This window comes from Budorcas taxicolor, chromosome 10 (genome assembly GCF_023091745.1).
Source record: "Budorcas taxicolor isolate Tak-1 chromosome 10, Takin1.1, whole genome shotgun sequence".
In the NCBI taxonomy this organism is placed as follows: Eukaryota; Metazoa; Chordata; class Mammalia; order Artiodactyla; family Bovidae; genus Budorcas; species Budorcas taxicolor.
This window is the reverse complement of record NC_068919.1, coordinates 87,979,881-88,004,108: the sequence shown is the minus strand read 5'-3', so window position 1 is coordinate 88,004,108 and position 24,228 is coordinate 87,979,881. Positions and strand designations below refer to the sequence as shown.

Sequence of the window (24,228 nt, the reverse complement as noted above, 5' to 3'; positions counted from 1 at the left end):
ACACATAAAAGCACCCAGCTCCTAGAACCACAAATGGCCAGAAATGACAGAAAGGGGAAGAAAGAGATATAGAAGGGAAGAAGAAATTGGAAAATAACTGGAGACTGTCCTAAAGGAAAATAGTTGGAAGTGGGTAAGTGGGATTTATCAAGGAGCAAAGCCCCAACATAGCTGGGAGCTTTTATTGTTTACTAAACTGTCAAGAAGAAATGCCAAGAACAAGAATTTACTAGACCTGCCCACAGAAAACTGAATTTTAATAATTAAATGGAAAGAAAGAATATGCTAGGATTTCATTAGACTCAAAGTTATCTGTTTAAAACACTCAGACAAATGAAAAGCCTCCCAAGTCTCTTAGAAAGACTATCTTATATATGCAAAGGAGAGATGGGGCAAAATTTTACATTAAGTTCTAGTTTTGCTTACCAATTCCTTCACTGTTTTGGAATTCCTTCTGACTTGATCTGGCTTTAAGTTCTGCTTAGCTACTAGCTAAGATGTGTATATTTTTATTTACACATAAATAAAATATGTTATTTTTATTTCTGTCATTGACACCGGTTTTCAGAAGTATCTTTAATTTTTAAGCTATTAAGTGCTACTTTTCATAGACTTTTGACGCTGTCTGCTCTCTACATGGAGACGATGGTATGTGTGTGTGTATATTTTATTTACTTTAGGCTCTCCATGGATAAAACCATCAGAGATATCTTCATACTTTTATGAGGCTTGTTTCAAAATATTCAGGGGCATCCTTCTTGACTGACTGATAGATTTGCAGTTGGGAAACTGCTCCTTGTCTCAAAAAGCATAATTGTGTTGGGGGGCGGGGGGCGGCAGTTAAGGGGGTTGATGAGTCCTAGAGGCCACCCCTAGATGCTGTCCTGGAAAGACTCCAGGTGGTTCAGGGCTGTTTCACTACATAAACTGATGCCCTCTTGCACAGTACTCAATGCCTCATTCATTCCTGAGCCACCAACGAGGAAACAGAACATACCCATCTATTTCTGAGGAGAGGGCAATTCCAATGGTGTGTAATTTAACAGTGTTTAAGACTCTTTCAAGGTTCATTAGTCACTGAGAAGTTTATACCTTTATCCTATTCAAATGGGAGTAAATCCCAGGGAAGAAGCGTGCTGTCTACCGCAATTCGGACAGGAATGACCTGTGTGGTCCCCGTGGTCAGCAGAAGGCTAGATCATGTCCAGCAGAGAGGAGAACACACTATGAGTTCTCCCCTGTCATTTTTCCTTCAGACCAAGAACAATACACAGCTGTACTTGGATTTTCCCCGCCTCTGTCATGTTTCTATCTTAACTCTCAATGTACACATGGTTTATTGCAGCAAGGCCCAGCTCAAACATCATTTCTTCTCCAATGCTGACTCCCACCTAAAATGTATCTGCTTCCTCTACTCAGTTAGAGCATTTCATCTGTGGCACTGCACACACAGTGTCCTGAACTGTAACTGTTCCCTTAGAAGTTTCATCTTTCTTCCCACATTATAAATTCCTCAAATATGCAGATCATGGTTTACAAAAAGCCTTTATATTTAGTTATAGCCAAAAAAAAAAGGTACCCAATGATGATTATTTGATAAGCGCATCCATTCAATGCATACTTATTATGGACTTGCTCTATGCCACGCATGACAGATGCAACTCCTGTCTAGACACAGCTCACAGGTGAGTGGCATGAGTGAATCCATGCATGATGCTGTCTCATACGTGACTAATATGCAACCAATTTCAAGTAACCAGAATAAGAATGAAACATGTGCCCTGAGAGGAGATTCATAACATGTCACAAGGGATCTTTATTTACAAGAAACAACACTGTTAGCTTCTCAAGGAATTTCCCCAGGGGAATGGTATAGATATCTTAGGCAATCAAGCTTAGCTTAGATTAAACAAAAAAAGTGCAGTGCGCTGTGCTGATGACACAGTTTGCTGAAAGAATCCAGCAAATCAAGTCTGATTCCTTTTGCCTCAACAATTGACCTTAGAGATTGAACTTACACTCGACTCAAGCTCCCTTGCTCTCAGACAGAGGTCTCAACATATCAGCTACAATAGTAATAAATGAGTAATGGCAAAACCCCACTGCTTTCTCACAGCTAGCTAGCTCTCCAGGAGGAAAAAAAAAGGAAAAACCAGTTTTCTGGGCCTTAATATTACATTCTGAGAATTTTTCTTCATCTCAAATAATGAGACTCTTGGGAACACCAAGCTCAGCAAAGGTAAAGTAATACATATGTTATGTTTTAGACAAGACACACAACTGTAAATGGAGCCACTTTTAGCTAAGGCTTCCTGATTTGCCGAGTCAAAAGTACAAAATCAAACTTTACACAGGTCTATATCCTTCTGACTTCAAAATCCTTTCATCTGAGCTATTTAATTTCATTTATGAAACACAGCTACCTGTAGGGATCAGGTGATTCATTAGATAGATGAGCATACAGAATCACAGGGTATTTAAGTGGCAAACCCATGGTCCTGTAACCGGTCCAAGCTGGGATCAAAACCTGGAGCCTCCACTTTCAAGTCCAGAGTCTTTTCTGCTACAACTTTTGACCTCATAGATCAGAGGACAGATTGAGTCATTGAACCAGAAATTTCATTTGTGCTTAGACAGTCAGAATGGGTGAACTCACCTCTTTAAGGCAGCCCATGAAGTTGTTGCTGACGGGGGAGCCTGGCAAGTCAGCGGTACTTGGGCTTCCTCCCACGTAGAAGAAGTCATCTGAGCCCAGCATGGTGTAGTCCTCTTGAGTGTAGCCTGTCGTGGTAAGGATCCCATCCACAGAGATGGTCACCTGGTGGAGGGACATAGGGACAAAAGAAATCCCAACAATGACCTTAAGGTCCTGTCACAATCCGGGGGCTTGCCCTACCTGTGGCATCACTTTCATTAAGATTTGGGTGAGGTATTCTTTCTAATTTTGGTTTGATTTTGATATGTGCAGCCAAGTTCCATTTTCTGGTCTGCCTCCCTGTGGCCCAAGCCTCCGGCATTTGCCTGCAGACTCCCGGGAGAGTTTCTCAGAACTGCCAAGCTGAGCGGCTCGCTCTGCCCAATGCCCTCTTCAGTCAGGCTAGAAAATGGAACTATCCTCAGACGACATCACTTGTCTCGGTTCATTGGTAGAATGATGGCTTATTTTTGAATGACTGTAATTTACGGTGGTCATGAGAAACAGCGAAGGAGACGTTAGACAATGGGGTTTGTTAGGGGGTTGGCCTTTGGTTGTTGATGGTTTTTGTTTCTTTTTTTCTTTTCTTTTTCTTTTTTTAAAATTTGTTTCCTTTTGGGCTCACACCACACTGACAAACATGCATTCAGGGAGGGAAGGAAAAGGGTCTTGACTTTGATGAGTCATGGGTGATACATGCTGTGGACTACCCAGGACATCAACCCCTGTCCTCCCTTGACTGCCATCACCACCACCCAGGGAAGAAATGACCCAAACCAAAAAGGCAATGCTAACAAAAAGAAAGGAATGATGAGGCAGAAGAGCCAAATAAATAAATAATAATGCCCACCAGAAAGAAATAGCACCCATACACCCAACATCCATGAAAGGAGCAGAGGGTGCAGAGAAAAGATGAGGCCCCAAAGCGTGCACACACCATTCGCTGACACACCCATGCGGAACTTATCTGGAGCCAAGATAGAAGGCAGAAGAACAGAAGAGAAGGGCATGGGACCGGGTGCAGAGAATGAAAGGAAAGAACCAAAATCCACTTCACACCTACATGCACTAAATCAACCGGAAAACAAGATGGAAGTGAGGAAAGAAAACACACTCAGCACCAAAGGGTCATCTTTCCCGTGCCTGCCACCTCCCTTACTAACAAAAAAAAGAAAAGAAAAAGTCCAAACCCAACCCCAAAATATATGAAGGATGACAGGAGAACAAAGAAGGGTGGAGACAAAAAAAAAAGAGAGAGAGAGAGAAAATAAAGTGGTGTGGGCTTGATGACTGGTAGGTTGTTAGTGGCGAGGAGGAAAATGAGGAGACAGGTTCTGATGCTAATGGGGAATTCACGAGACAGGAACATGCCATGCAGAGTTTGTATGGAGCACACAATTGGCGGAGCTCCCTTTGGCCGAGGTGGGAAGTAAGGAGCAAGAAGGGAAAGGAAGAACACAGGAAGCAGAGTACTTTCCTCCCCAGATCACCTGTGGCAGCCACGGCCACACAAAAGGGAAAGAAAAAAGGGGGATTCAGGAGTTTGGGGGCCAGGGGGAGGAAGAAAGTTGGAAGAGTGAGGGGGTAGGAAGACACGGAGAGAAGAAAGTCCTCACCAGAAATCTCAGTTGCCCCTAGTCTGTAACTTAGAAGTTGCAAAATAAGAAAACAAAATGAATTTAGCTAAACAAAGCATACTTCTTTAAAAAAATTTTTTTTTTAGGAAAAAAAAAAATAGTGGAGAAAAGGAAACTATCCCGACCAAAGTCATCCAAATGTTGTCAGGACAGGTGCGTCCCCTTCCATTTTCTTTTTAAAGAAAAAGAAAGGCTTGTATTTCATTCAACACCACCAACAAAAAATTTTGAAAAAGAAACAAGTCTAAAGAGGATAAAAGGGAGGTTTGGGGAGGAAAAGGGGGGCAACACACGGCAAACCCAAAAAAAGAGACAATAAGAATGATATCTACCAGACAATGTAGTTTGTTTACCATAGCGTGTCCGATGCCTGAGTGCTTTGCGGAAAAGGGGGAAGAAAGGAAATTAAAAAATTGTGAACAGAACGATTGTTAATTAAAAAAACTAAAAACAAAGATGAGTCGTTAGGGTGTTAGTACATTAGTCGGTTAGTAAAATGACACATTGCATGAATGATCTTGGGTTAGTTTTTCAAAAAAAAGGCACCCAACACAGAAAAAGAGAGTGGGGGAAGACAATGAGACCAGGACTCTATGGAAAACCTTGGCGCCCGGCTCGCAGCCAGGCAAGGAGCTGCAGCCCACCTTGTCGTCCGAAACTCCCCGCTTCTCCAAACCACCACCAGATCAGACCTCACCCAGGTCGGAATTAGCATCATACTTACTTTCCAAGGGCTCTTCTGAATGAACACTGCCCCCACGCCCTTCCCACCCTCAGCACATATACAATCCACCTCTCCTGAAAGAAAAGACCCCCAAAGTTTATCATTCAACTTCGGTAAATCGATAAATAGAGCTGAAATACCCGTCCTTTGGGGATTTTTTATTTTTCACATCTGACTCTGACTACATGCATGGACAATCATGACTTTCTCCAAGAACCAAAAGAGCTTAGAATGTTTCCGGTTCACATCGGGCAGATGAAGGCCATATAATGTAGCTCACTCTGCGTTTCCAGAGGTAAGTTAAAGATCCACAACTGCCTTGACTTGGGGTGCCTTTGTGAGGCAGGAGGGGAACTTTCTTCTCTTTCCTGCCCTCTTGGGTTAGAGTAACTGTGTCGTTAGAATGTGTCAAAATAGTTCAAGTCTTCATCATTATCCAGTGATGCCATTATTTGGTTTATTCTGCTGGAATGTCTACTGTTGGCATCGTGCTCCCCTCATTCCTCGTTAGGAATGCCTTTCAAGCTTTGAAGCAATTTCTTGCATGGGTAGCAGAGAGGACTGGCAGGTTAAACGTGATTACAGAAGCCCTATGATTAGTCTCTTCTTCACAGCTTTCAAATGTTAAATTGCCAGTGCACCCTGAGCTGGGAAGCTGGAGTAGATAAAGGTGGGTAACTCAGTTTTATGCTTGAGGTTTGATTAAAGTGGCATAATGAGGTCAAGCAAGTCCTGTGATGGTCATGACCTTCATGGACCAAAAACCAAACCAAAGCAAAAAAAAACCCATAAAAACTCCTTACTACCTTGGGTACTAATCCTGGTGATGGTTTGGAACAAATAATCCATATTCTCTTCATTACTCAGAACTCTCAATCAAGTACCTGAATTTGGCCCTGTGCGCTAAGTCGCTTTAGTTGTGTCCAACTCCTTGCAACGCTATGGACTGTAGCCTGGCAGGCTCCTCTGTCCATGGGGTTCTCCAGGCAAGAATACTGGAGTGGGTTGCCATTTCGTCCTTCAGGGGATCTTCCCAGGGATCAAATCTCCATCCCTTATATCTCCTGTATTGGTTGGCGGGTTCTTCACTACTAGGGACCACCTGGGAAGCCCGAATTTGGCCCTGACTTAACCTAAAAGCTACTGAGCAAACAACACTTTCACTGACTGACTTTAGCCCCAAAGCAGAACCACGAGTAGATGACCAAGAAGGAAGAATGGGAAAAAGCTCTGCTCCATTTGGTAAGGAAATTCCAGTAAAATTTCCTCAGGTCAACCTTTACCACATAAGCCATTCACCCTTACAAAAAAAGCAGATATGGCTGCCATCAGCTTATCAAATATTCATGAAGTGATTACATTTAATTGAAATAGACGAGGGCTTCCCACTCCTTCAAACGTATCCTAGAGAACTCAAAAAGTTGTTATAAGTGTATTTTATGGGAAAAATAATCATCTGAGATGACTCAGGGCTGAAAGGATTCTATTTGCAAAGTCAACTCTGCTTTTCTGAGGTATTTCCTCTTTCAATAAATTGCATTTGGATGCAAAATTCAGTCCAAATTTCAGCGAGGTCTGAATTTAGGTGCACTTTATCAAAAAGATTCATGCTCCCTCTGCCAAGAAATGCCCCCAACACCCTCCAGCCTCATTAGCCTTGTCTTGAGAGCTCTTCTTAGCTACATCCTTAAGGACAGACAGAGGCAATCACCTTCGGACAGAACGCTCGGCCTGTAAATCATGTGCGTGTCCCACCGAGTCTAGCACCCAGACCACAGATGAGCTCATAACCCTCCTGGAACATAAGGTGCTTTGCATATTTAGCCACCACACATGGCTGGGGAGGGTTGCAATCAACATCTCGCAAATGGAAATTGGAGTGGGAAGGTTAAATGGCTTGTCCAAGGGCACAGAGTAGAGCTGGGGCTCAGAACTTGGAAGAGAAACCCTCCAGCATGGCTTTTCTCTGCTTATTGAGACTCAAAGAGCACAACCCATATTTGAATCACAGTCTGGTCTGTCCCCATTTCAGTGTAAAGGACTGAATTAGGGCCCAACTCTATTTGAGAGAAGTGTTTTTAGTAGAAATGAAAGTGAGCCTTTTCTGGCTATTTGAAATCATTCTAGAATGGCAAGGAAGCATGCGGGGTGGGAGAAAGATATAGAAGCAGAGCAGCTGGTGAGAAATACAACTGGATTCTGTTGCCCAGGACAGGAAAATCTCCCCCTCCACTGACTGATGCCAGAAGGGCGTTACTGTGTACCGGCCAGTGGAAACCAACAATAGGTCCTATTTCACTTTTTGGTCTAGCCTCTGCAACTCAAACATCTCAAGCCCTTATATGTTAGCGAATGGACATTTCACTTGGGCTCTCTTGGCAGCTGAGAGGGTCTCCCCTGTAAGTGCAGGTGGGGAACGATGAGAGAAAATGTCAGCAATAGAATTCTTTGGCCTTGCAGGAGAAATATTAAATGGTAATTCAAAAATATTCGATCTGTGTGTATTAGGATGTCTGGGGACTCTTACGATTTGGCAACTGCACCATAGATAAAATAAAATAGCCAACCTGGGGCTTCCCTGACATGCTTAAGTGTGGAAATGGGTGTTTCGAAAATTGTATGTTTCTGCTGTGGGTGGGCCTTCTCCATTTATTTAGCGTTACGAAGGAGTTACACTTTTATCAAACAGAAAATATATGCAAATACCTGTCACTTCTTATGCCTTCATGTTTACAGAAGGCATTAAATCAATCATACTGCAGAAGAAAATTTGATAAGCACCTTCTTGAAATTTACATAATGCTTTCTGATTAATAAAGGATGAATGCTGTCCAACTGGGTTTAATGACAAATTCACAAGAAGAAAAAACAGAACCTGGAAAACGCAGTCTCAGGACAGACCTTGACTTTTACAGGAAGTGATTTTAATCTTTTCCTGATGTGGGCTGGTGAAATATTATTATTGTTGCTGTCGTTTTATTATTATTAGTTATGAACAGTAAACAACTTTACTTGGCTAAGGTTTTCTGAGAGTGTTGTCACCTGACGGAGTTGCCTGCTTAGCATCAGCAAGCGATGGGAGTTCTCAAGCACGTACAGAACCAGGAAAGGCTGCTCCAAAGTTGACTTTTTAATGTGGGTCCTTCCACTTTCCAGGCCTCCTAGTCAACTGAAGAGTCTCAGAGGTAGAGAAAGGGGCAATAAAGTAGCAGCAAGGAACAGAGAAACAAAGGAATTCAGAAAGATTCCAGCTAATTCCCTCCAAGGCTAGAGGTTAACACAACAACCAAAAGAATAAATTAAGGAATAAAAATATTGGTGAATTACTTTGCAACATTGTAAAGTAATTAACCTTCAATTAAAATATACAAATTTACATGAAAAAAAAAATTGGTGAGGGGCTGGTAAATCAAAAGGATGAGAAAAAGAAAATCTTTCTCTGGAAGAAATTAAAATTATGGCATCGTGGCAATGGCTAACTTACTTAAAAAACAAAACATACATTCAAAGAAAGAGGAAAATCTACCAAGCTATAGAAATAAAATGCTGTCCCTAACTGAATTTAACAATAATACAAGGTACAAATGTAATCAAGAAGATGATAAAAAAAAGAAAGCAGAATAAAAGAAAAGTATTTATAACTTTTATTATCTATACAACTGAATTTTTTTTCTTAAATAACAAGCACACATGGAGAATTGAAGTAAGAGGAGAAACATATTTTAATCATTATCCTTGTGAAATTGTAAAGGCTGGGAGAAAGCTTGGCAAATGCACACCCATATGGTACCTCTACCCTTCTCGATGGAACCTAACCCATCACCTACTTCACGCTCCCTCCCCAGCCCCCTAAGAGGAGCCTCCAGGCACTCTCTGCCCTCAGCCATTACCTGCCGGAGGTTGCGCGTCACTTTGACATCATGCCAGGCGTTGTCATTGAATTTTCCATTCACTGGCTCCACAATGGCCTCAAAGGCCCCGGACCCCAGGTTAATGACCAAGGAGACCGCGCCATCCTTCAGAGCCAGGTTGACATAGTCAGCCGACTTGCCCGTGTGCAGGATAAGGCCATTCCGCTGCCAGGTCTTAAAGGACAGGGTGATCTCATCACTGCTGCTCTGGATCGGGTTCTGAGACAGGTCGTAGCACAGGTACTCTGAGCCTCGGAAAGTGGCCACATTCTCCTCTCGAGCTGCAGGGAAAGAAAAGGGGAGAGCGGTCAGCACTGGACTGGCAGGAGCCTGGTCTTCACAAATACCAAAGAGGGCATGCACACCTACAGGGCACTGGCCCTGCCAGGGGCCTGATGCCAGGACAACACTTCTTCCACAGGATTGTATCTAAGGACCAGGGGAACGAGCAGAGAAGCTGTGGGTTCACACAAGGGCAGAAGACTAAAACGATGATGCAGGAAGGCTTGCTGCCTTGCCTTCAAATTTTCCCAGAGAAGAAACTAAAGGGAAAATTCATGCAAAACGGTCAAGGGAAGCTTATGTTGCTTTTGCATCAATATCGGCTTTTCAATGCCTGTAAAAGGGCTGGTTTAGAATGGATAATAACTGTTCTGACAGAGCGTTCTTTAGCTCCAGGTACCTTTTATTGGCCAATAAATAAAAATCAATTACCCTGAAAGATTTGGCTCTAATTTCTATCCATCGGTAACATGGCTGAGTTTGGTTTCCACGGTACAGTCCTGCGTCCAGTGGAACAGGACTGGGTTTCTAAAAAGGAGATTGAACCTGAGGAAATGACTGAGCAGATGAGGAAAAGGGAACAGAACGGACTTTGACAATATGCTTTGATATCACACTAGACAGCAATGCCTCCCTTTTATTCCAAGGGACCACTCCCTGAAGGTCTTTGAGGTGGCCTGGTCAGACTGTCCTATGGAACATCTCTCCATAGGACCAGGGGTCCACAGAGCCAACATGGTATCCCACTGGGACCCAGACTCTCTTTCAAGACCGTATTCTAGACACTGGGGAACTATAATTTGCTACCGAAAGAGCCCCAAGTGTGTTCCCAGGGCTTGTGCAGGCCTCTTCCCTGGATCAACTTTCTGAAGGCAAATCATGCTTGCCAGTGTACATACCTCAAGGTCTGAGGACTAGCCCTGGGGACTCTTTGTACAGATCTACGCAGACCTTGGCCATGTGGGTGAAGGAACCCATGTGCATTTATACCGGACCCCTGTAATGAGCGATGGAGCTGAGAAGGGGTGAAGGCCACAGAGCCAACCAGAGGGGCAGGCTCTGCCTATGCGGATATTTCCCGAAGCAGCACTCCAGCAATCTGGAAATGCTACATGTAAACCTGGCTTAAGCGAGTAGTTTCGAGGATCTATTTTTTAGGCAAGAGGATAGAAAGTATTTGATTTAATTATCTGTTGATGTATAACTTAGACACTCAGCATGCACACTCCCATTTGTCCTCTTGTCTGGCAACCCCACTTAGAGTGGATGGCTTCCCTGGTGGCCCAGCAGTAAAGAATCTGCCTACCAATGCAAGAGACTAGAGTTCAATCTCTGGGTGGGGAAGATCCCCTGGAGAAGGTAATGGCCACCTGCTTCAGGATTCTTGCCTGGGAAATCCCACGGACAGAGGACTCTGGTAGGCTACAGTCTATGGGCTCATAAAGTATGGGATACGACGTAGACACTATACAACAACTTCGTATCAGGGTTGGGCAAAAGTACCTCTCAATAAAAGGAAATGAGCGATAATACAAATTTAGATATGCAGTTTCCCTTTAAAGAGGGATAGGGTAGGGTGGGGCTACAAAGTGAAGTTGAGGAAATGCTATTTTTCCATCTAGACCTAACCAAAGCTAATTCACCTTAACTCGGATCCTTATCAACCATCATAGCCCTTGGTAAGCTCCTTAAGGAAAATCAAATAAATATTTTCTTATCATGAGATAATCATCACTTTCATAATGTGAAGAGATGACCACCCAATATATAGTATTAAGTTCATCATAGCATCACCACATCATTAAAATGTGAACTCAATGTCACACTCCAAAGAATGAAAAAAGAGATTGTGTCCTGTATCTTCCAGAGGGCCTCAGGGATATGTATACACCTGCACATTTCTGTTTGCACACACACTGCTATAAGCAAAAGGGACTTGTCCACCTCTAAGTGACCGTGGTGTTGCGTACACATCTAAGTAGTGAGTACTACTCAGCACGTAACCCATGCCAGATGCACTTTACCAAAATGAGACCCCCCCAAAATCAGAGCAGATATTTGGCACCACATCTTTGAAACAGGTCCATCCATCTAATCCCCTAGTGCCCTACTCTCATTAGCTCTCTTCCCATTTCTGCAGAAATAGTTTTGTCAGAATTCAACCGGACAAGCTCTTTTGTGCAGTAGACTGGAGGTGACCCTGATTTACAGCAAAAGATGGCAAATCAAATGCAGTTATCTCCACTAAGCTCTCTTCCTAACAACGCAAAGGTGCGCACAACCAACTACTATGCCTGTCCTTGGCACCCAACATGGTGTATTGGTGGGTGTTTTCTATAAACATATAAGTTACACCTGTGTGCCCAGCGGACTGGGATAAATGAGCAAGGAAAGGAGGGCTTGTAAAGAGAAGCCTCAATTAATCATGGAGTACCCTTCAAAGGGGAAAGGCCTGACAAAGAACAGCAAGGCCCCAGGATTTATTTAATATACTATGTGGCACTTAATATTTTTCACATAATTAGACCAAGGAGTCTGTCAAAGTAATAAATTTTAGAGCTATAAAGGATTTTAGAGATTGCCTGATTTAAAACATTCTTTTTTTTATTAAAGTAGAAACTGATGACTAGGAATAAGTTAGTTGCCCAAGACCAGACAGTTTGTCCTACTCTGGGCTTCTGCTGCCTCTAAACTTTTCTCCAAATATCAGTTTCCTTTCGCCCTTCATTCTGGATTTACCACCTGCCCTTATTTTGCTGCTCAAAGGGAAGGAATGGTTCCACTGAGCCATGTGTTGCTTTACAAACCACCCCAAACCTTGAATAAACTAAGCGAGAGACCTATTCTTCCTACCCCCATGTAAATCACACTTTCTCACCAAAAGAAATGTTTCTCTTTTCCTCCTGGAATCAGTGTATTTAAAACTAAAGAGCTCATTTTATATAGAAGACCACAGGAGAAAAATGACATCATTAAGAGGCCATCACAGTAAATAAATAAGAAATAAAACAAATGAGAGAAAAAACTATGCAAACCACACACATATTTATGCTAATACCCATGCAAATTCATCAATGAAAATTGTATGCATGCTTGAGAGTATATTACTTTGCAAATATCTGCTCAGTGGTAAAGAACCTGGCAAGTAAGACAGGTGGGTTCAATCCCTGGGTCGGGAAAATCCCCTGGAGAAGGAAATGGCAACTCACTCCAGTATTCTTTCTTGGGAAATCCCATGGACAGTGGAGCCTGGTGGGCTAGAGACCATGAGGCCAGAAAGAGTCGGACAGGACTTGGCTACTAAACAACGACGACGACAACAATGAAAACTGTTGCAACAGTTCACAACGCTCCAACTCTCTTCATTCAATGATGAATTTCCCCAGTTTAACCCTTTCTCTGGGCTGGATGTCACCCCAGATGCCGTGTATCGCCTTCACATGTCAGTGAAGAGTAGACCACTGAAAGCTACGCCTGGATCGTATTCTAGATAAGCAAAATCATTTCATTTTTAATTCATAGGCTCCTTTCCCCTTTATCGTTACAGGAAGCAGAGGCATTGGCACTGCATGACCCAGTCTTTAAAAGAGCAAACCAGGGGCTTGCCAGGAGAAAGACTGAGGACCTGGAAGAAACTGTTCCTTTGTATACTCTCACAACTGACATTTTTCTCCTAAGAGCCCAAACTGTCTTCATTTCCCTTCCAGTGGCTAAAGCTCAAGCCCTTTCTTATCACCTTGAAAACCATACTAAGTTGATAGTGAATATAACTAAAGGGTGCAAACCCAAATAGTGACAAACACATTTCTAAGCCAATTCAATTCTCCAAACTCTCCATTCGAAAGATGTAATACTGCCCCCAAATCTGCTTTCTGTAGTGAGTGTTTACACCGAGAAGGAGGTTGAAGAGACAATGCAGTCACCTTGCATGTATTCAGGCTAAATAGGTAGAGAAAATGAATGCAGGGGATTATGCAACACAGCATACAATAGCTTAGCCAAAAGCTACAGCTTGGCAAGGGGGTAGGTGCTGAAATGGCTAATGGACTGTGTAGATTCATTTAGATTCCATCACTCCAAAGTTTACAATCAATTGCATAAGTGTTAAAATAAAAATGTTACTCTCACTGCATGAAAAGCAGAGCTCAACCCTGTATGACAACAAATCGTTTGCCCATTACTTGTAAGTGTACAATTGAGTAAACACTAGATGCCATCAAGATAAGTATAACTCGAGGTTTTGAATCAGTTTGTATAGACATATAAAGCACTGATCTTTCAAATGACTTATTAATCCAAGGACTGATATATACATAGCATTCATAGGCATTTAGTCAGTTCTGTTTTCTACTCTCTCCCCCCAAAAAATCCAACTACTGATTTATATATCAATAACTATTTCTCTGAGAAATTCCAAAATAGATGAAAATAGCATTTTTTTTTTAAATTGTGGAACTTAAGAAGTGTAAAGAAATACGTATCTCTGTTGAATCGGGCCTGTAGTTACTGATGGCTTGATGTTTTAGGCTGTGAGATTAAGAAATAGGAACTTTATTCTAAAGGTCCTGAGGAACCAATGCCTAACTTTACTGAGAGGATGGAGGGTCTGATTTGCATTTTTTAAATATAAGATTAGTCAATCCAGCTTCTGATGGGTTGAGAGTGAACTGGAAAGAAATCAGAGCTGAAGGCAGAGGGCCCAGTGAAAAGAAGAAAACACATTTGAATTACTCTTCCAGGGGGTGCCTGAAACTGCTTCATCCCAAATGTTGATATAGTCTAGTGGGGTTTGCATTTCACTGGATAAGAATGGAAGCAAAGATTCCTAGAAGGGACAACCTAAGGACTTGAGAGACAGAGATTCTAAAAACCTGGAGACCACAGGAAGAAGCCAAAGTTTGGCTACTTTAGATCCAAATGCAGCCATGGAAAGCCAAGGGCCAGAGGTTAAAATCTGAGGGCAAGGACACAGCACTGGGCAAGAAAGGGCTCGGGTGAGAACAGGTCAAGAATGGGTAAAGTGAAAAATGAAAGTTTGTCGCTCAGCCATGTTCGACTCTTTGCCATCCCATGGACTGTAGCCCACCAAGCTCCTCTGTCCATGGAATTCTGCAGGCAAGAGTACTGGAGTGAGTTGCCATTCCCTTCTCCAGGGGATCTTCCTGACCCAGGGATCAAACTCAGGTCTCCTGCATTGCAGGTGGATTATTTATCATCTGAGCCACCAGGGAAACCCAGGAATGGGTAAAGGGGGATTCTATTCACCATTTTTAATAATATTCTATATTTCCAAATGCTTTCTTAATCATCCTTTGTATTCCTTCAACAGTCTGTGAGGTTACTTTGCTATGATTACACCAATGCAAGGAAGAGGGACACACAGCTTACATAGGTTATCCAAGGCACTTGGAAGCATTTAGAGCAGTTCCAAAACCTCAGAACTCTCAATTCTCATTCCATCACTTTTGCCACCATAGCCCACCACCACCCTGGCCAGGAATTCAAATTCCCGGAGGAGTAGGTGCCTGACCCTGTATCTGATGTCTTGCAACTGCATGAAGTCCCTTTTGTCAAAAGGAAAAACCGCTGACAATGACAGGTGAGCACCCAGGCAGCAGGGGCCCAAGCAGGGGATCCGGGAGCGGGGCCAGCTCAACTCAGAATCCCCTGTGGGAGCAGGTTGGAAAAAGCCAGACTGAGACCACACTCTTCACCCACATCAGAGAAAGAGCCTTAGAAATGGAATGTTTAGATACCACTGAGGAGAGCCTGTTAGAATGCCAGCCCCTTTGGGGCAGCTGTAACTACTGGGCCCGAGCTGAGCACCTGCTATGTTCCAGAAAAGGAAGCAGCAGCCAGCTTTCTGAGGACAGATTCCAGAGACACAGGCAAAACTGTTCTCCTCTTTTACCTGCACCCCAGTGTTCACCAGGAAGGGCGTCCCTGGTGGCTCAGAGGGTAAAGCATCTGCGTGCAGTGCAGGAGACTGGGGTTCAATCCCTGGGTCAGGAAGATCCCCTGGAGAATGAAATGGCACCCCACTCCAGTATGCTTGCCTGGAAAATCCCACAGACAGAGGAGCCTGGTAGGCTACAGTCCATGGGGTCACAAAGAGTCAGACAGGACTGAGCGACTTCACTTTAACTTGTGTTCACCGAAGCAGTGTTTACGAGAGTCAAGACAAGCATGCAGCCTAGGTGTCCACTGACAGAGGAATAGGTGATGATGACGTACACAGATATGCAATGGAATATTATGCAGCCTTTAAAAAGGATAAAATAATGTCATTTTCAGAAACATGGGTGGACTTAGAGAGTGCCATACTGAGTAAACTAAGTCAGACAGAGGAGGAGGAGAAATATTGTATGGCATCCCTTATATGTGGAATCTACAATGAAATTATACAAACCAACTTACAAAACAGAAACAGACTCACAATGATTGCTGAGGGGTAGGGGAAGGATGGGGAAAATGGACAGTTAGGGAGTTTGGGATGGACAGGTACACACTGCTTTATTTAATATGGATAACCAACAAGGTCCTACTTGTATAGCCATGGAACTCTCCGCTGTGGTATGTGGTAGCCTAGACGACAGGAGGGGAGTTTGGGGGGAAGAATGGATACCGATATATGTATGTCTGAGTCCCTTTGCTGTTCATCTGAAACTATCGCAACATTATTTATCAGCTGCACCCCAAAATAAAATAAAAGGTTTAAAAAAAAAAAAAACCCTGCTCTCATCTTTTTGAATTCTTCATCCTTCAATAGGCCTCTGCAACAGCCTGGTACTTTATTCTGCAGTCATGCAAAGATAACCCCAGCTGGCCATCCCGGCCTGGCCCACCCTGGAGCTAATGAGCCACAAAACACAATATGAGCTACTGCTGCCCTCCCTGGCAGACAAAGGGAGGTGGTCCTGAGGCTGACATGCTGACTCCGTTCCTCTGATCCACAGATTCAGCAGGGTTTTGTCCCTCCTCCGTGGGTGCAGTTGCAATGAGACGTGTCAGGGTCTTATGTTGGAAACTAACACATCACGCAATTCTACTACCCAAGTGAAGAAGCCCTGAGGAGGATGGGAGAGGCAGGAGCCCAAGGCAGGGGGGTACAGAAACCAGAAATAAACTCCTTGAGAAGGCCACGATTCCACAACCATTCTACTCGTTACTATTGGGGCTGCGTCTCCACTCCATCTGAAAGTCTCCCTGAGGGAAAATGCCCATCTGAGTCATTTGCTGGCAAAGGAAAAAGTTAAGGTGGATGGGTGTGAGTCTGTTCACACACAATTCTGTTTTCCATGCAACCTGCTAAGCATCCAACATACAGAACAACTTCCACCTCTAAGGGCTTCTTACAAGCTATGTGTAGACACCCAAGTAGCGGTTGGGCTATGAGAGGACCATATCTGCAAAAATGAGGGAAAAGCAGAAATCTGCTTCCTAGAGGGAATTCTGTTAGACATCACCCAAGGACATCTCCTGCTAGAATTAGGGAAGGAACATGCTGAGTAAGAAGGAAACCAAGGACTGCACAAGTGACTGCCCTCTTGCTTCTTTCAGTCCCATTTCCCTTACAATGTATTTTAGGGCCAACCAAAGCATTTGCATAGACCAAACTGCAGAGCCATCCACCAAGGACAAATGATGACCCCTTTACCTGCCACACCCCCCAAACAGGTATTTTAAAAGCAGAGTGCACCAGCAGACAGCAAATTGTGTTGTTATGAGCAATCCTGCACTACAAAAGAAAACACACACGGGAAACCTGACCTCCTGAGGCCATTTCTAATCCTTCTCCACAGACTGTAGGAGAGATACAGCAGAGAAATAAATGGACTTTTCCACGCTGCCTGGGTCACTCACTAGCCTGCAGATGCTCCTTGAAAGTGACGAGAAGGAAAATAGTAAATCAAGTTGTCACCTGGAAAATAAACAGCCAGGATCCTGGTGAGGGGAGCTGCCTCGAGTCCACAAAAGAATGGCCGGGAAAATCACGCTTCACTGAAATCACTAGAAAGCTAATAGCATCCTGAAGACCTCATAGCTCTCAATTGTATTATAATAAAACCTAAATTTTCTGTTTATTCATTCAAGGAATAAGTATTTCCAGGTACCTAGTATGCATCAGGTGAGCTACCGTGTGAATAGGAATAATTCACCTCCATTTTACTGAAGAAGAGAAATTATAAAGCTGAAGAAATTAGAATGCCAGACCCTGCCATGAACTCGCATTAAACAGGGCACCCTCCTGTAGCTCAGAGTGCAGGGGAATTGCAGACTTGATAACACGGAATTTAAAAATAAGGCTTTGAAATGGACAGACCTGGGTTTTACGGCCAGCCCTGGAATTTACCTAACTCTGTGAAACCTCAGCTTACTACTTAACTTCTCTAATTCCTACTTTCCTAGTCTACAGAATGAGAAAAACCACAGTACATATTTCATAGATTCACTGTGAGACATGAATCAGATAAAGTTCCGGCCCAGTCCCCACCCCTAGATACATTAGCTGCTGCTGTTGTTATTGTTAATGCACATATAAAATAGTGATTACAAGTGTCGTAAACGTTTAAGAGGTGATATAGGTCTTGACATATGAGTAAGAGTTCACCATACAAAAGAAGGGATGACGTTCTACTTAACAGAAACAATGGATTCACTGGTAGGATCATTAGAAAAGCATGGGGTGCCCAGGGGATGGTGAGAAATTTAGTGTGGGTAGAGTAGTGGGCACGTTGAGGCTCAAGCTGCAGGCAGGAGCCTTATGAGTCATATTCCTGGGGCACCGGGCTGGAGAACCAGCAGAGGAGAGCTTCAGCTCGTGAGTGCGTTGCATCAACAGGTCCAGCGGACGGACTAACACCTAGAGAGGTAAAGAGGAATCCAGGAGACACCACCAAGAGAGAACGAGATGACCGAGGGGCCTTGGCCTGAAGCAACCATGTTGCATCTCCCTGCCGGCCCACTGATAATAATTTATGTGATATGTTGTGCCTTTTATTTCCCATAACCACCAGATCTACATGAGTTAAACTGTATTTACACTTCTTTCACTACCAGCTTCTCATTTTAATTGTGGGTCAGACCATCACTGAACATAACAACACACTCTCTTGTAGAGGGAACTCCATTTTCCTGTCCCATGCCTTCAGGAAAGAATCCCCCTCCCCTCAACTCTCCAGGAAGCAGTCACTTGGAGTGACACATGGACCTTCTCTCCTTTACCCATTCAAATCCTCCAAGGAGAGAAGTCAATCGTTTGCTCAGTCTGACACCCATAGATCGATATTTCTTAATTCGGTGGTCACTATTTCCATATGACTTGTCTTTCTCTCTCCTTCAGCTCTGCCCCTCCTTAGATAATCACGCATTCCCCTCTAGGCTCTCCCATGCAGTGAAATCTATCAAGGTAGACTCTGCCCCTACAGGAGAAGGAAGGCCTGGGGTTTTCTAACTCTTCAACCTATGGCTGAGCGATTGAGTTTAATTCAGGGGGAAAATTACCAGGAGGCCCACTAGGACCGCAGATCAAAGCCACATTCTCTAACCCAGCTCTCCCAGCACTGGAAATAATGTCTGGATCCTTGACCTGACTGCCAGCGACACTCTTGTGTCTGTTCCTCAATTAATTCAGGACACTATGGTTGTCAGTTGTCACCTCAAATGACCAGTGCCTGGACTGACTTCACACTCCGATTTCGAAGATAACAGACATACCTGGAACTGCATGAGGGCAATGATAAGTAAATATGATGATTATATCAATAATACTAAAGCCAGCTCTGTGCCACTGTGTTACGAAGATGCATTTCTTGAACTTACAGCAAGGACATGGGTGAATAGAATGGTGAAAATTTAACCAGGGTCACAAACTTGAAGATAAATTTTAGATTGAGTTTTGATGTTTTTAAATAAAAAAATACAGAAAGTACACATATCCACAGACCTACATAACCATTCACCCTTGGCCCAGCCCTCAAAGAATAAGCTGCATGTTTATTTTTTTTAACTAGCATCTTTTATCAAAGTTCCACAACAACTAAGGTAATTGTACAGAGTACCTAACATCTCATTGTGAGACTATATTCTACAGAGTTGATGAGGACAAAAAAAATTACTAGGGACACAGAGGAGGAGAGAAGAGGATGGAAGACTGTAATTTTGATAAAAACAAAATTAATAACAATGAAATGCATCCAGAATGATCCCAGAACAGGAAGCAGATCATCTAAAATGATTTTTTTTACAGTGGTACTAACCCTAATTGCTAACTAAATTAAATACTCACTGTATTCAAACATAATGTTCAGGAAGGAATATAAATGTCACAAAAAGTTCACAGAATTTGGGAAAATTCAAACAGACATTTAGATATGCAGAAGCAATACATGGGTTTTTAAGTTCACATGAAATTTTAAAATACTTACTTCTGTAAAATTTCTCTTTTCATTCAAGATGAAAACAAGTAAAAAGTCCCCCATAATAAATCATCACTGTAACGTCAGAAGAAACCTTGGAAGATGACCTAATCTATTTCCTACCTTAATAAGTCTACATCTAAATCATCTTGTTGCTGAAATTCTCCACCTTTAAGTATCAAAAAAAACAAGCAAAAAAAAAAAAAAAGATGATTTGGTGTTATGTGAAATTTCCTACAGACATTTCAGGAACTCAAATGGTTACTAGTCCAAAATGACTAAAGGATACTGAGAGACTGCCAAGTTTCATTTGGGTGATCAACAGGGAAGAATTAATCAATACAAGGTATTAAAGACTTTTACCAAATATTTCCTTCATTCAGCCCAGGATAAACAGAAAATAATGAGTATAAACTGTGTGTAGCCAATAAATTTTACTTCCACTGATTTATGCACACATATGCACACATAATGATCACTGATCATTATATATTACAGCACTATTCATATGCAACAAAAATAGAAAAGAATCTACCCATCAATTTCACATAGCGTTTACTTCTGGGGAGGGAGAGAAGAAAGGGAAACAGGGAGATATTCAACAGGATTGTCTTTATGAAAGGACATAAAGCAAAAATGGCAAAACATTAAGATTTGTTCCATATGGGTGATAACTAAGCCAGTGTTTATAATATCCTCTACTACAGGGTCTGTTCTCTTTTATGTTTGAAATATAAGCATTCATTTTTTAAAAGTTAAATCCCTGCAGATGATTCTGATAAAATACCTAAATCACCAGATCAATCTTGAACAATCCTTTGACTATTTACAGGTAGATGTCAACTCCTCCAGAGTATCTTTGTGAGTGGCAGATATTTATAGCTTTTCAAAATCTCCCATGTACCCCAAAATGTGTTAAATGAAGACTGAATTGAAATGAAGTTGAACTGATCACAGCAATGCTAAAGTAACCGGTTCTCCTCCTGCCTTGCCCACCCCTGAAGACCCACTGCGAAGTGCCTCAGCATCCCAGGGTTCAGCCTGGCTTCTTAGAAGGAAAGAAGGGAAAGCTGATGGAAGTGAGGGGAGAGAAGACACCTGTATTTACCGCCATGTGACAGCCCCCGCAGCCAATGCTGGGGGCAGAGAAAGCCAGCTGGGGTCTAGAGGACAAGTCTCCGCACAGGCCTCCCAACAAGAGAATAAAATCACTCTAGTTCTTTAAGAAAATCCCCACTGAGAAACCTGAATCCTTGCCCACCCCTTTGGCCTTCCAGGGCAGCAGGCAGCCCAGCCCTCCTTTGTTAGCCCTGGGGGCGCTAGCCTGCAAGTCTAGACAGAATGGCTGGTTAAAAGGCCCTGGAGTCAATGCCTGGACAAGATCAATAAGGCTTTTTATGGCACAATGAAAACTTTCTATTTTGTTAAATGTAGCTAATCTACCATTTCTGCAGTATCCTTAAAGCTTTCAGTGCTGAGCACTCCAGCCAAAGTGATTAAAACCCCGTTCAGGGACACAGACTGCGGAAATATGCCAGTGCAGAGGCACAAATCCGGGAGACATGGGCTGCATCTTCTTTTATGTTGAGTGTGAATTTCCTTTTCCTCCTGTAGAAACACCAGTTCCAGTAGGAGACGGGGTCTGATCCTGAAAAAATTGAAAACTGTCCCATGCCAGGACTCTCAGGAAGGGACAGACGATGCTCAGGGTCCTGTGTAACTGAAAAAAAAGGGTTTAGTTTTTAGTGAACCTGAAGGTGGATGAGGATGGGGTATGCTGAAAGAGGGTGGAGAGGGAAGGTTCTCTAAAATGCAGGCAGACTTACAAATCAGTGACTTAATCCAGGAAACCTAAATAAAGGAGAAAATCTTCAGTGACTGCAAATTCAATTATAAACTGAACTAAATAGAACTAGAATAATGTGCTTATTTCATTTGCATCATTACTTCACCTCAGACTATTAGTAGAGCTTTTTTGACAGGCATAATTTTTTTTTTTTTGCCATCATGTAAAAAGGCCAGGTATTAATATTTATTGAATTTGTATTATGGTCCAGGCTTTAACACAGAGAGAGTCTAAATAAACAAACACTACACACATAGTATCTGACAAGAATTGACCAAGACATTTTTGGTGATTGGAGCTACAAGAATTCAAAACACTAACCACCAGAACCAAAGTATTATTAATAGAAATAACATTTCTGTGTGTTCATATGTCATCTGGAAGGAGAGCCTTTTTATTGGAATACTTGGTATGTTCCTTATCTAACTCTCATAGAAGCCCTATGAAATAAAGTTTTATTAGCCCCATTTCACAGATGATTAAACTGACATTCACAAGGGCTGAAATACATGTTCAGCACTACAGCTAGTATGAAACAGATTCAAAATACACACCAAGGTCAACCTCTAAACACTGTATGCTTTCTTTTAGATGCTGTCTCCTGCTGAGGTTTGGGTATATTTTGCAAAGGCCTCTGTCAACAGTATTCCTGTGGGAGATGAACTAATCTAAATACATGTGCGTGTGTATGTGTGCACATGCACACACGCGCGCACACACACATTTGCACACCCTGTCACATATTCCAAGCCACTTTCATATACATTATCTAATTTGGTAAAGCATCCTTCTGCAGCTTTTATAGTAACCTCTATCTGCTCAACAAGGGTAGATTTTCCATATTTAGATGTATGAACCACATACCCTGGGATATGAATACAGATCATTAGAATGACAGAGAAAATTGTAAGAATTCTCTAAATTTGAAACACTGCAAATACATAAATGCTAAAAAAAACAGCCCTTAATTATGAAAGCATAAAAAGGAAATCCCCTTCTGATGCACTGAATCTAAAATGGCAACCTTCCTTCTAAGTCAGATGATTCATAAACCATTTATAGACGCTGTATCACTCCAGCAAGCTCACTGAAGCTCCAGGGCCAAACAGCTGGACTCGGAGCCCAGAGAGTACAGTCAGAACTGTGCTCAAGTTTCACAGGGAGGGAAAAATTATTTGACTTCTTATTAGAAAGGGCACACAAAATTGAGATTATAAGACTCTGAAAGAGATGCTCAAATTGGTTTAGTTTTCTTGTGTAGCCATTTATGATGGATATTTACAGTTCTTATGATGTGGATAAAAGGGCTTCCCAGGTGGCTCAGCAGTGAACAATCTGCCTGCAATGCAGAAAATACAGGTTTGATCCCTGGGTCGGGAAGATCCCCAAGAGATGGAAATGGCAACCCACTCCAGTATTCTTGCCTGGCAAACCCCACAGACAGAGGAGCCTGGCGGGCTACAACCCATGGGTTCTCAAAGAGTCAGACATGACTTAGTGACTAAACAACATGATGTCAATAAAACCAAAATGGTAATCCTCTTCAGACATTAATTAATGGGTAAGATTTATCAATGGCATCTTTCGTCCATGGGTTATGATACAATCAGTAACGATGTAGATATCCAACTATGATATGAAGAGGCTACACAGGCTATCCCAGACATATTTGCATATTATCCCCAGCTGATCAAGGCTTCTGACAATTTGTCAGTGAAATGAATCAGAACAATGATAAGCGAGGAAACTTAAGACATACAAAAACACCATCCAAGACTCAAAAAAAAAAAAAAACCCAACAAAAAACAAGTAGAACTGCTGGCTCATTCCTGCCAGACATCAGTTCAGTTCAGTTCAGTTGCTCAGTCGTGTCCGACTCTTTGCAACCCCATGAATCGCAGCACGCCAGGCTTCCCTGTCCCTCATATGGTGACACCCATATATAGCTATCAGCAAAGATGCATCTGGATATGGTGGCAATTGAAGTCTGAGAAGAAGCTGATTGAATCGCATTCTGTGATTTAAAGGCCCAGAAATGTGGTCTTATCTCTCTTCAGGAGTGATCCTCTCGTGACAGATGGACTACATCAACGAAAATCAACATGGGACTCAGGCAGACAGCAGAACGTCATTATCACAACTTAGATTACCATCAAAATATCCTGCAGTCCACAGATTCGGAATTAACCATGGGTTCCCAAACAACGGGGGCCTCTGGACCACCCCTCAATGACACTGGACCACTTTACAAAACAGCAATAGTGCCCCACTGTTAGATGAAATAGAAAAGTATGATGTCATCAAAGACAGGAGAAGGAAAGAACCTAGAACTTGACTGCTCCTCTACGATGTGCCTGGAATAGTGAGAGTCCCTTTGCAAATATTGTTTTTTCAATCCTACAATGCCTTAGAGAGTAGGCATTCTCACTGTTTTACATACCAGAAAATGTCCATAGTCCCTGAGTTGAATGTGATGGTGATAATGATGATGAAGACAACTACCATTTTTGAAACTTACTGTGTTTCAGGGGCTTTAGCTCTGGTTTAACTATGATGCACATGACATTTAACACAATCTTCACAATAATCTATTCAGGTACTATTCTTTGCAGTTTTCAAAGTGGGGGCTGAAGTTCACAGACTCAAGGCTATCCAGTTACAATAACTGACAAAAAAGGCATTTAGAATGAAGGTAGACTTGGGTCTAACTTCAAT

At 42.5% G+C, this 24,228-nt stretch overlaps 1 protein-coding gene across 1 annotated transcript in view; it reads right to left on the bottom strand.

Moving 5' to 3' along the window:
• The window catches only part of NRXN3 (neurexin 3), a 1,753,959-nt gene that overhangs the window by 1,326,833 nt on the left and 402,898 nt on the right, over nt 1-24,228 (bottom strand). The window contains exons 5-6 of the mRNA XM_052647275.1: nt 8,947-9,248; nt 2,657-2,818 (exon numbers count right to left, since the gene is read on the bottom strand). Coding sequence (XP_052503235.1) covers nt 2,657-2,818; nt 8,947-9,248 — 464 coding nt within the window. The remainder of the gene's footprint in view (nt 1-2,656; nt 2,819-8,946; nt 9,249-24,228) is intronic.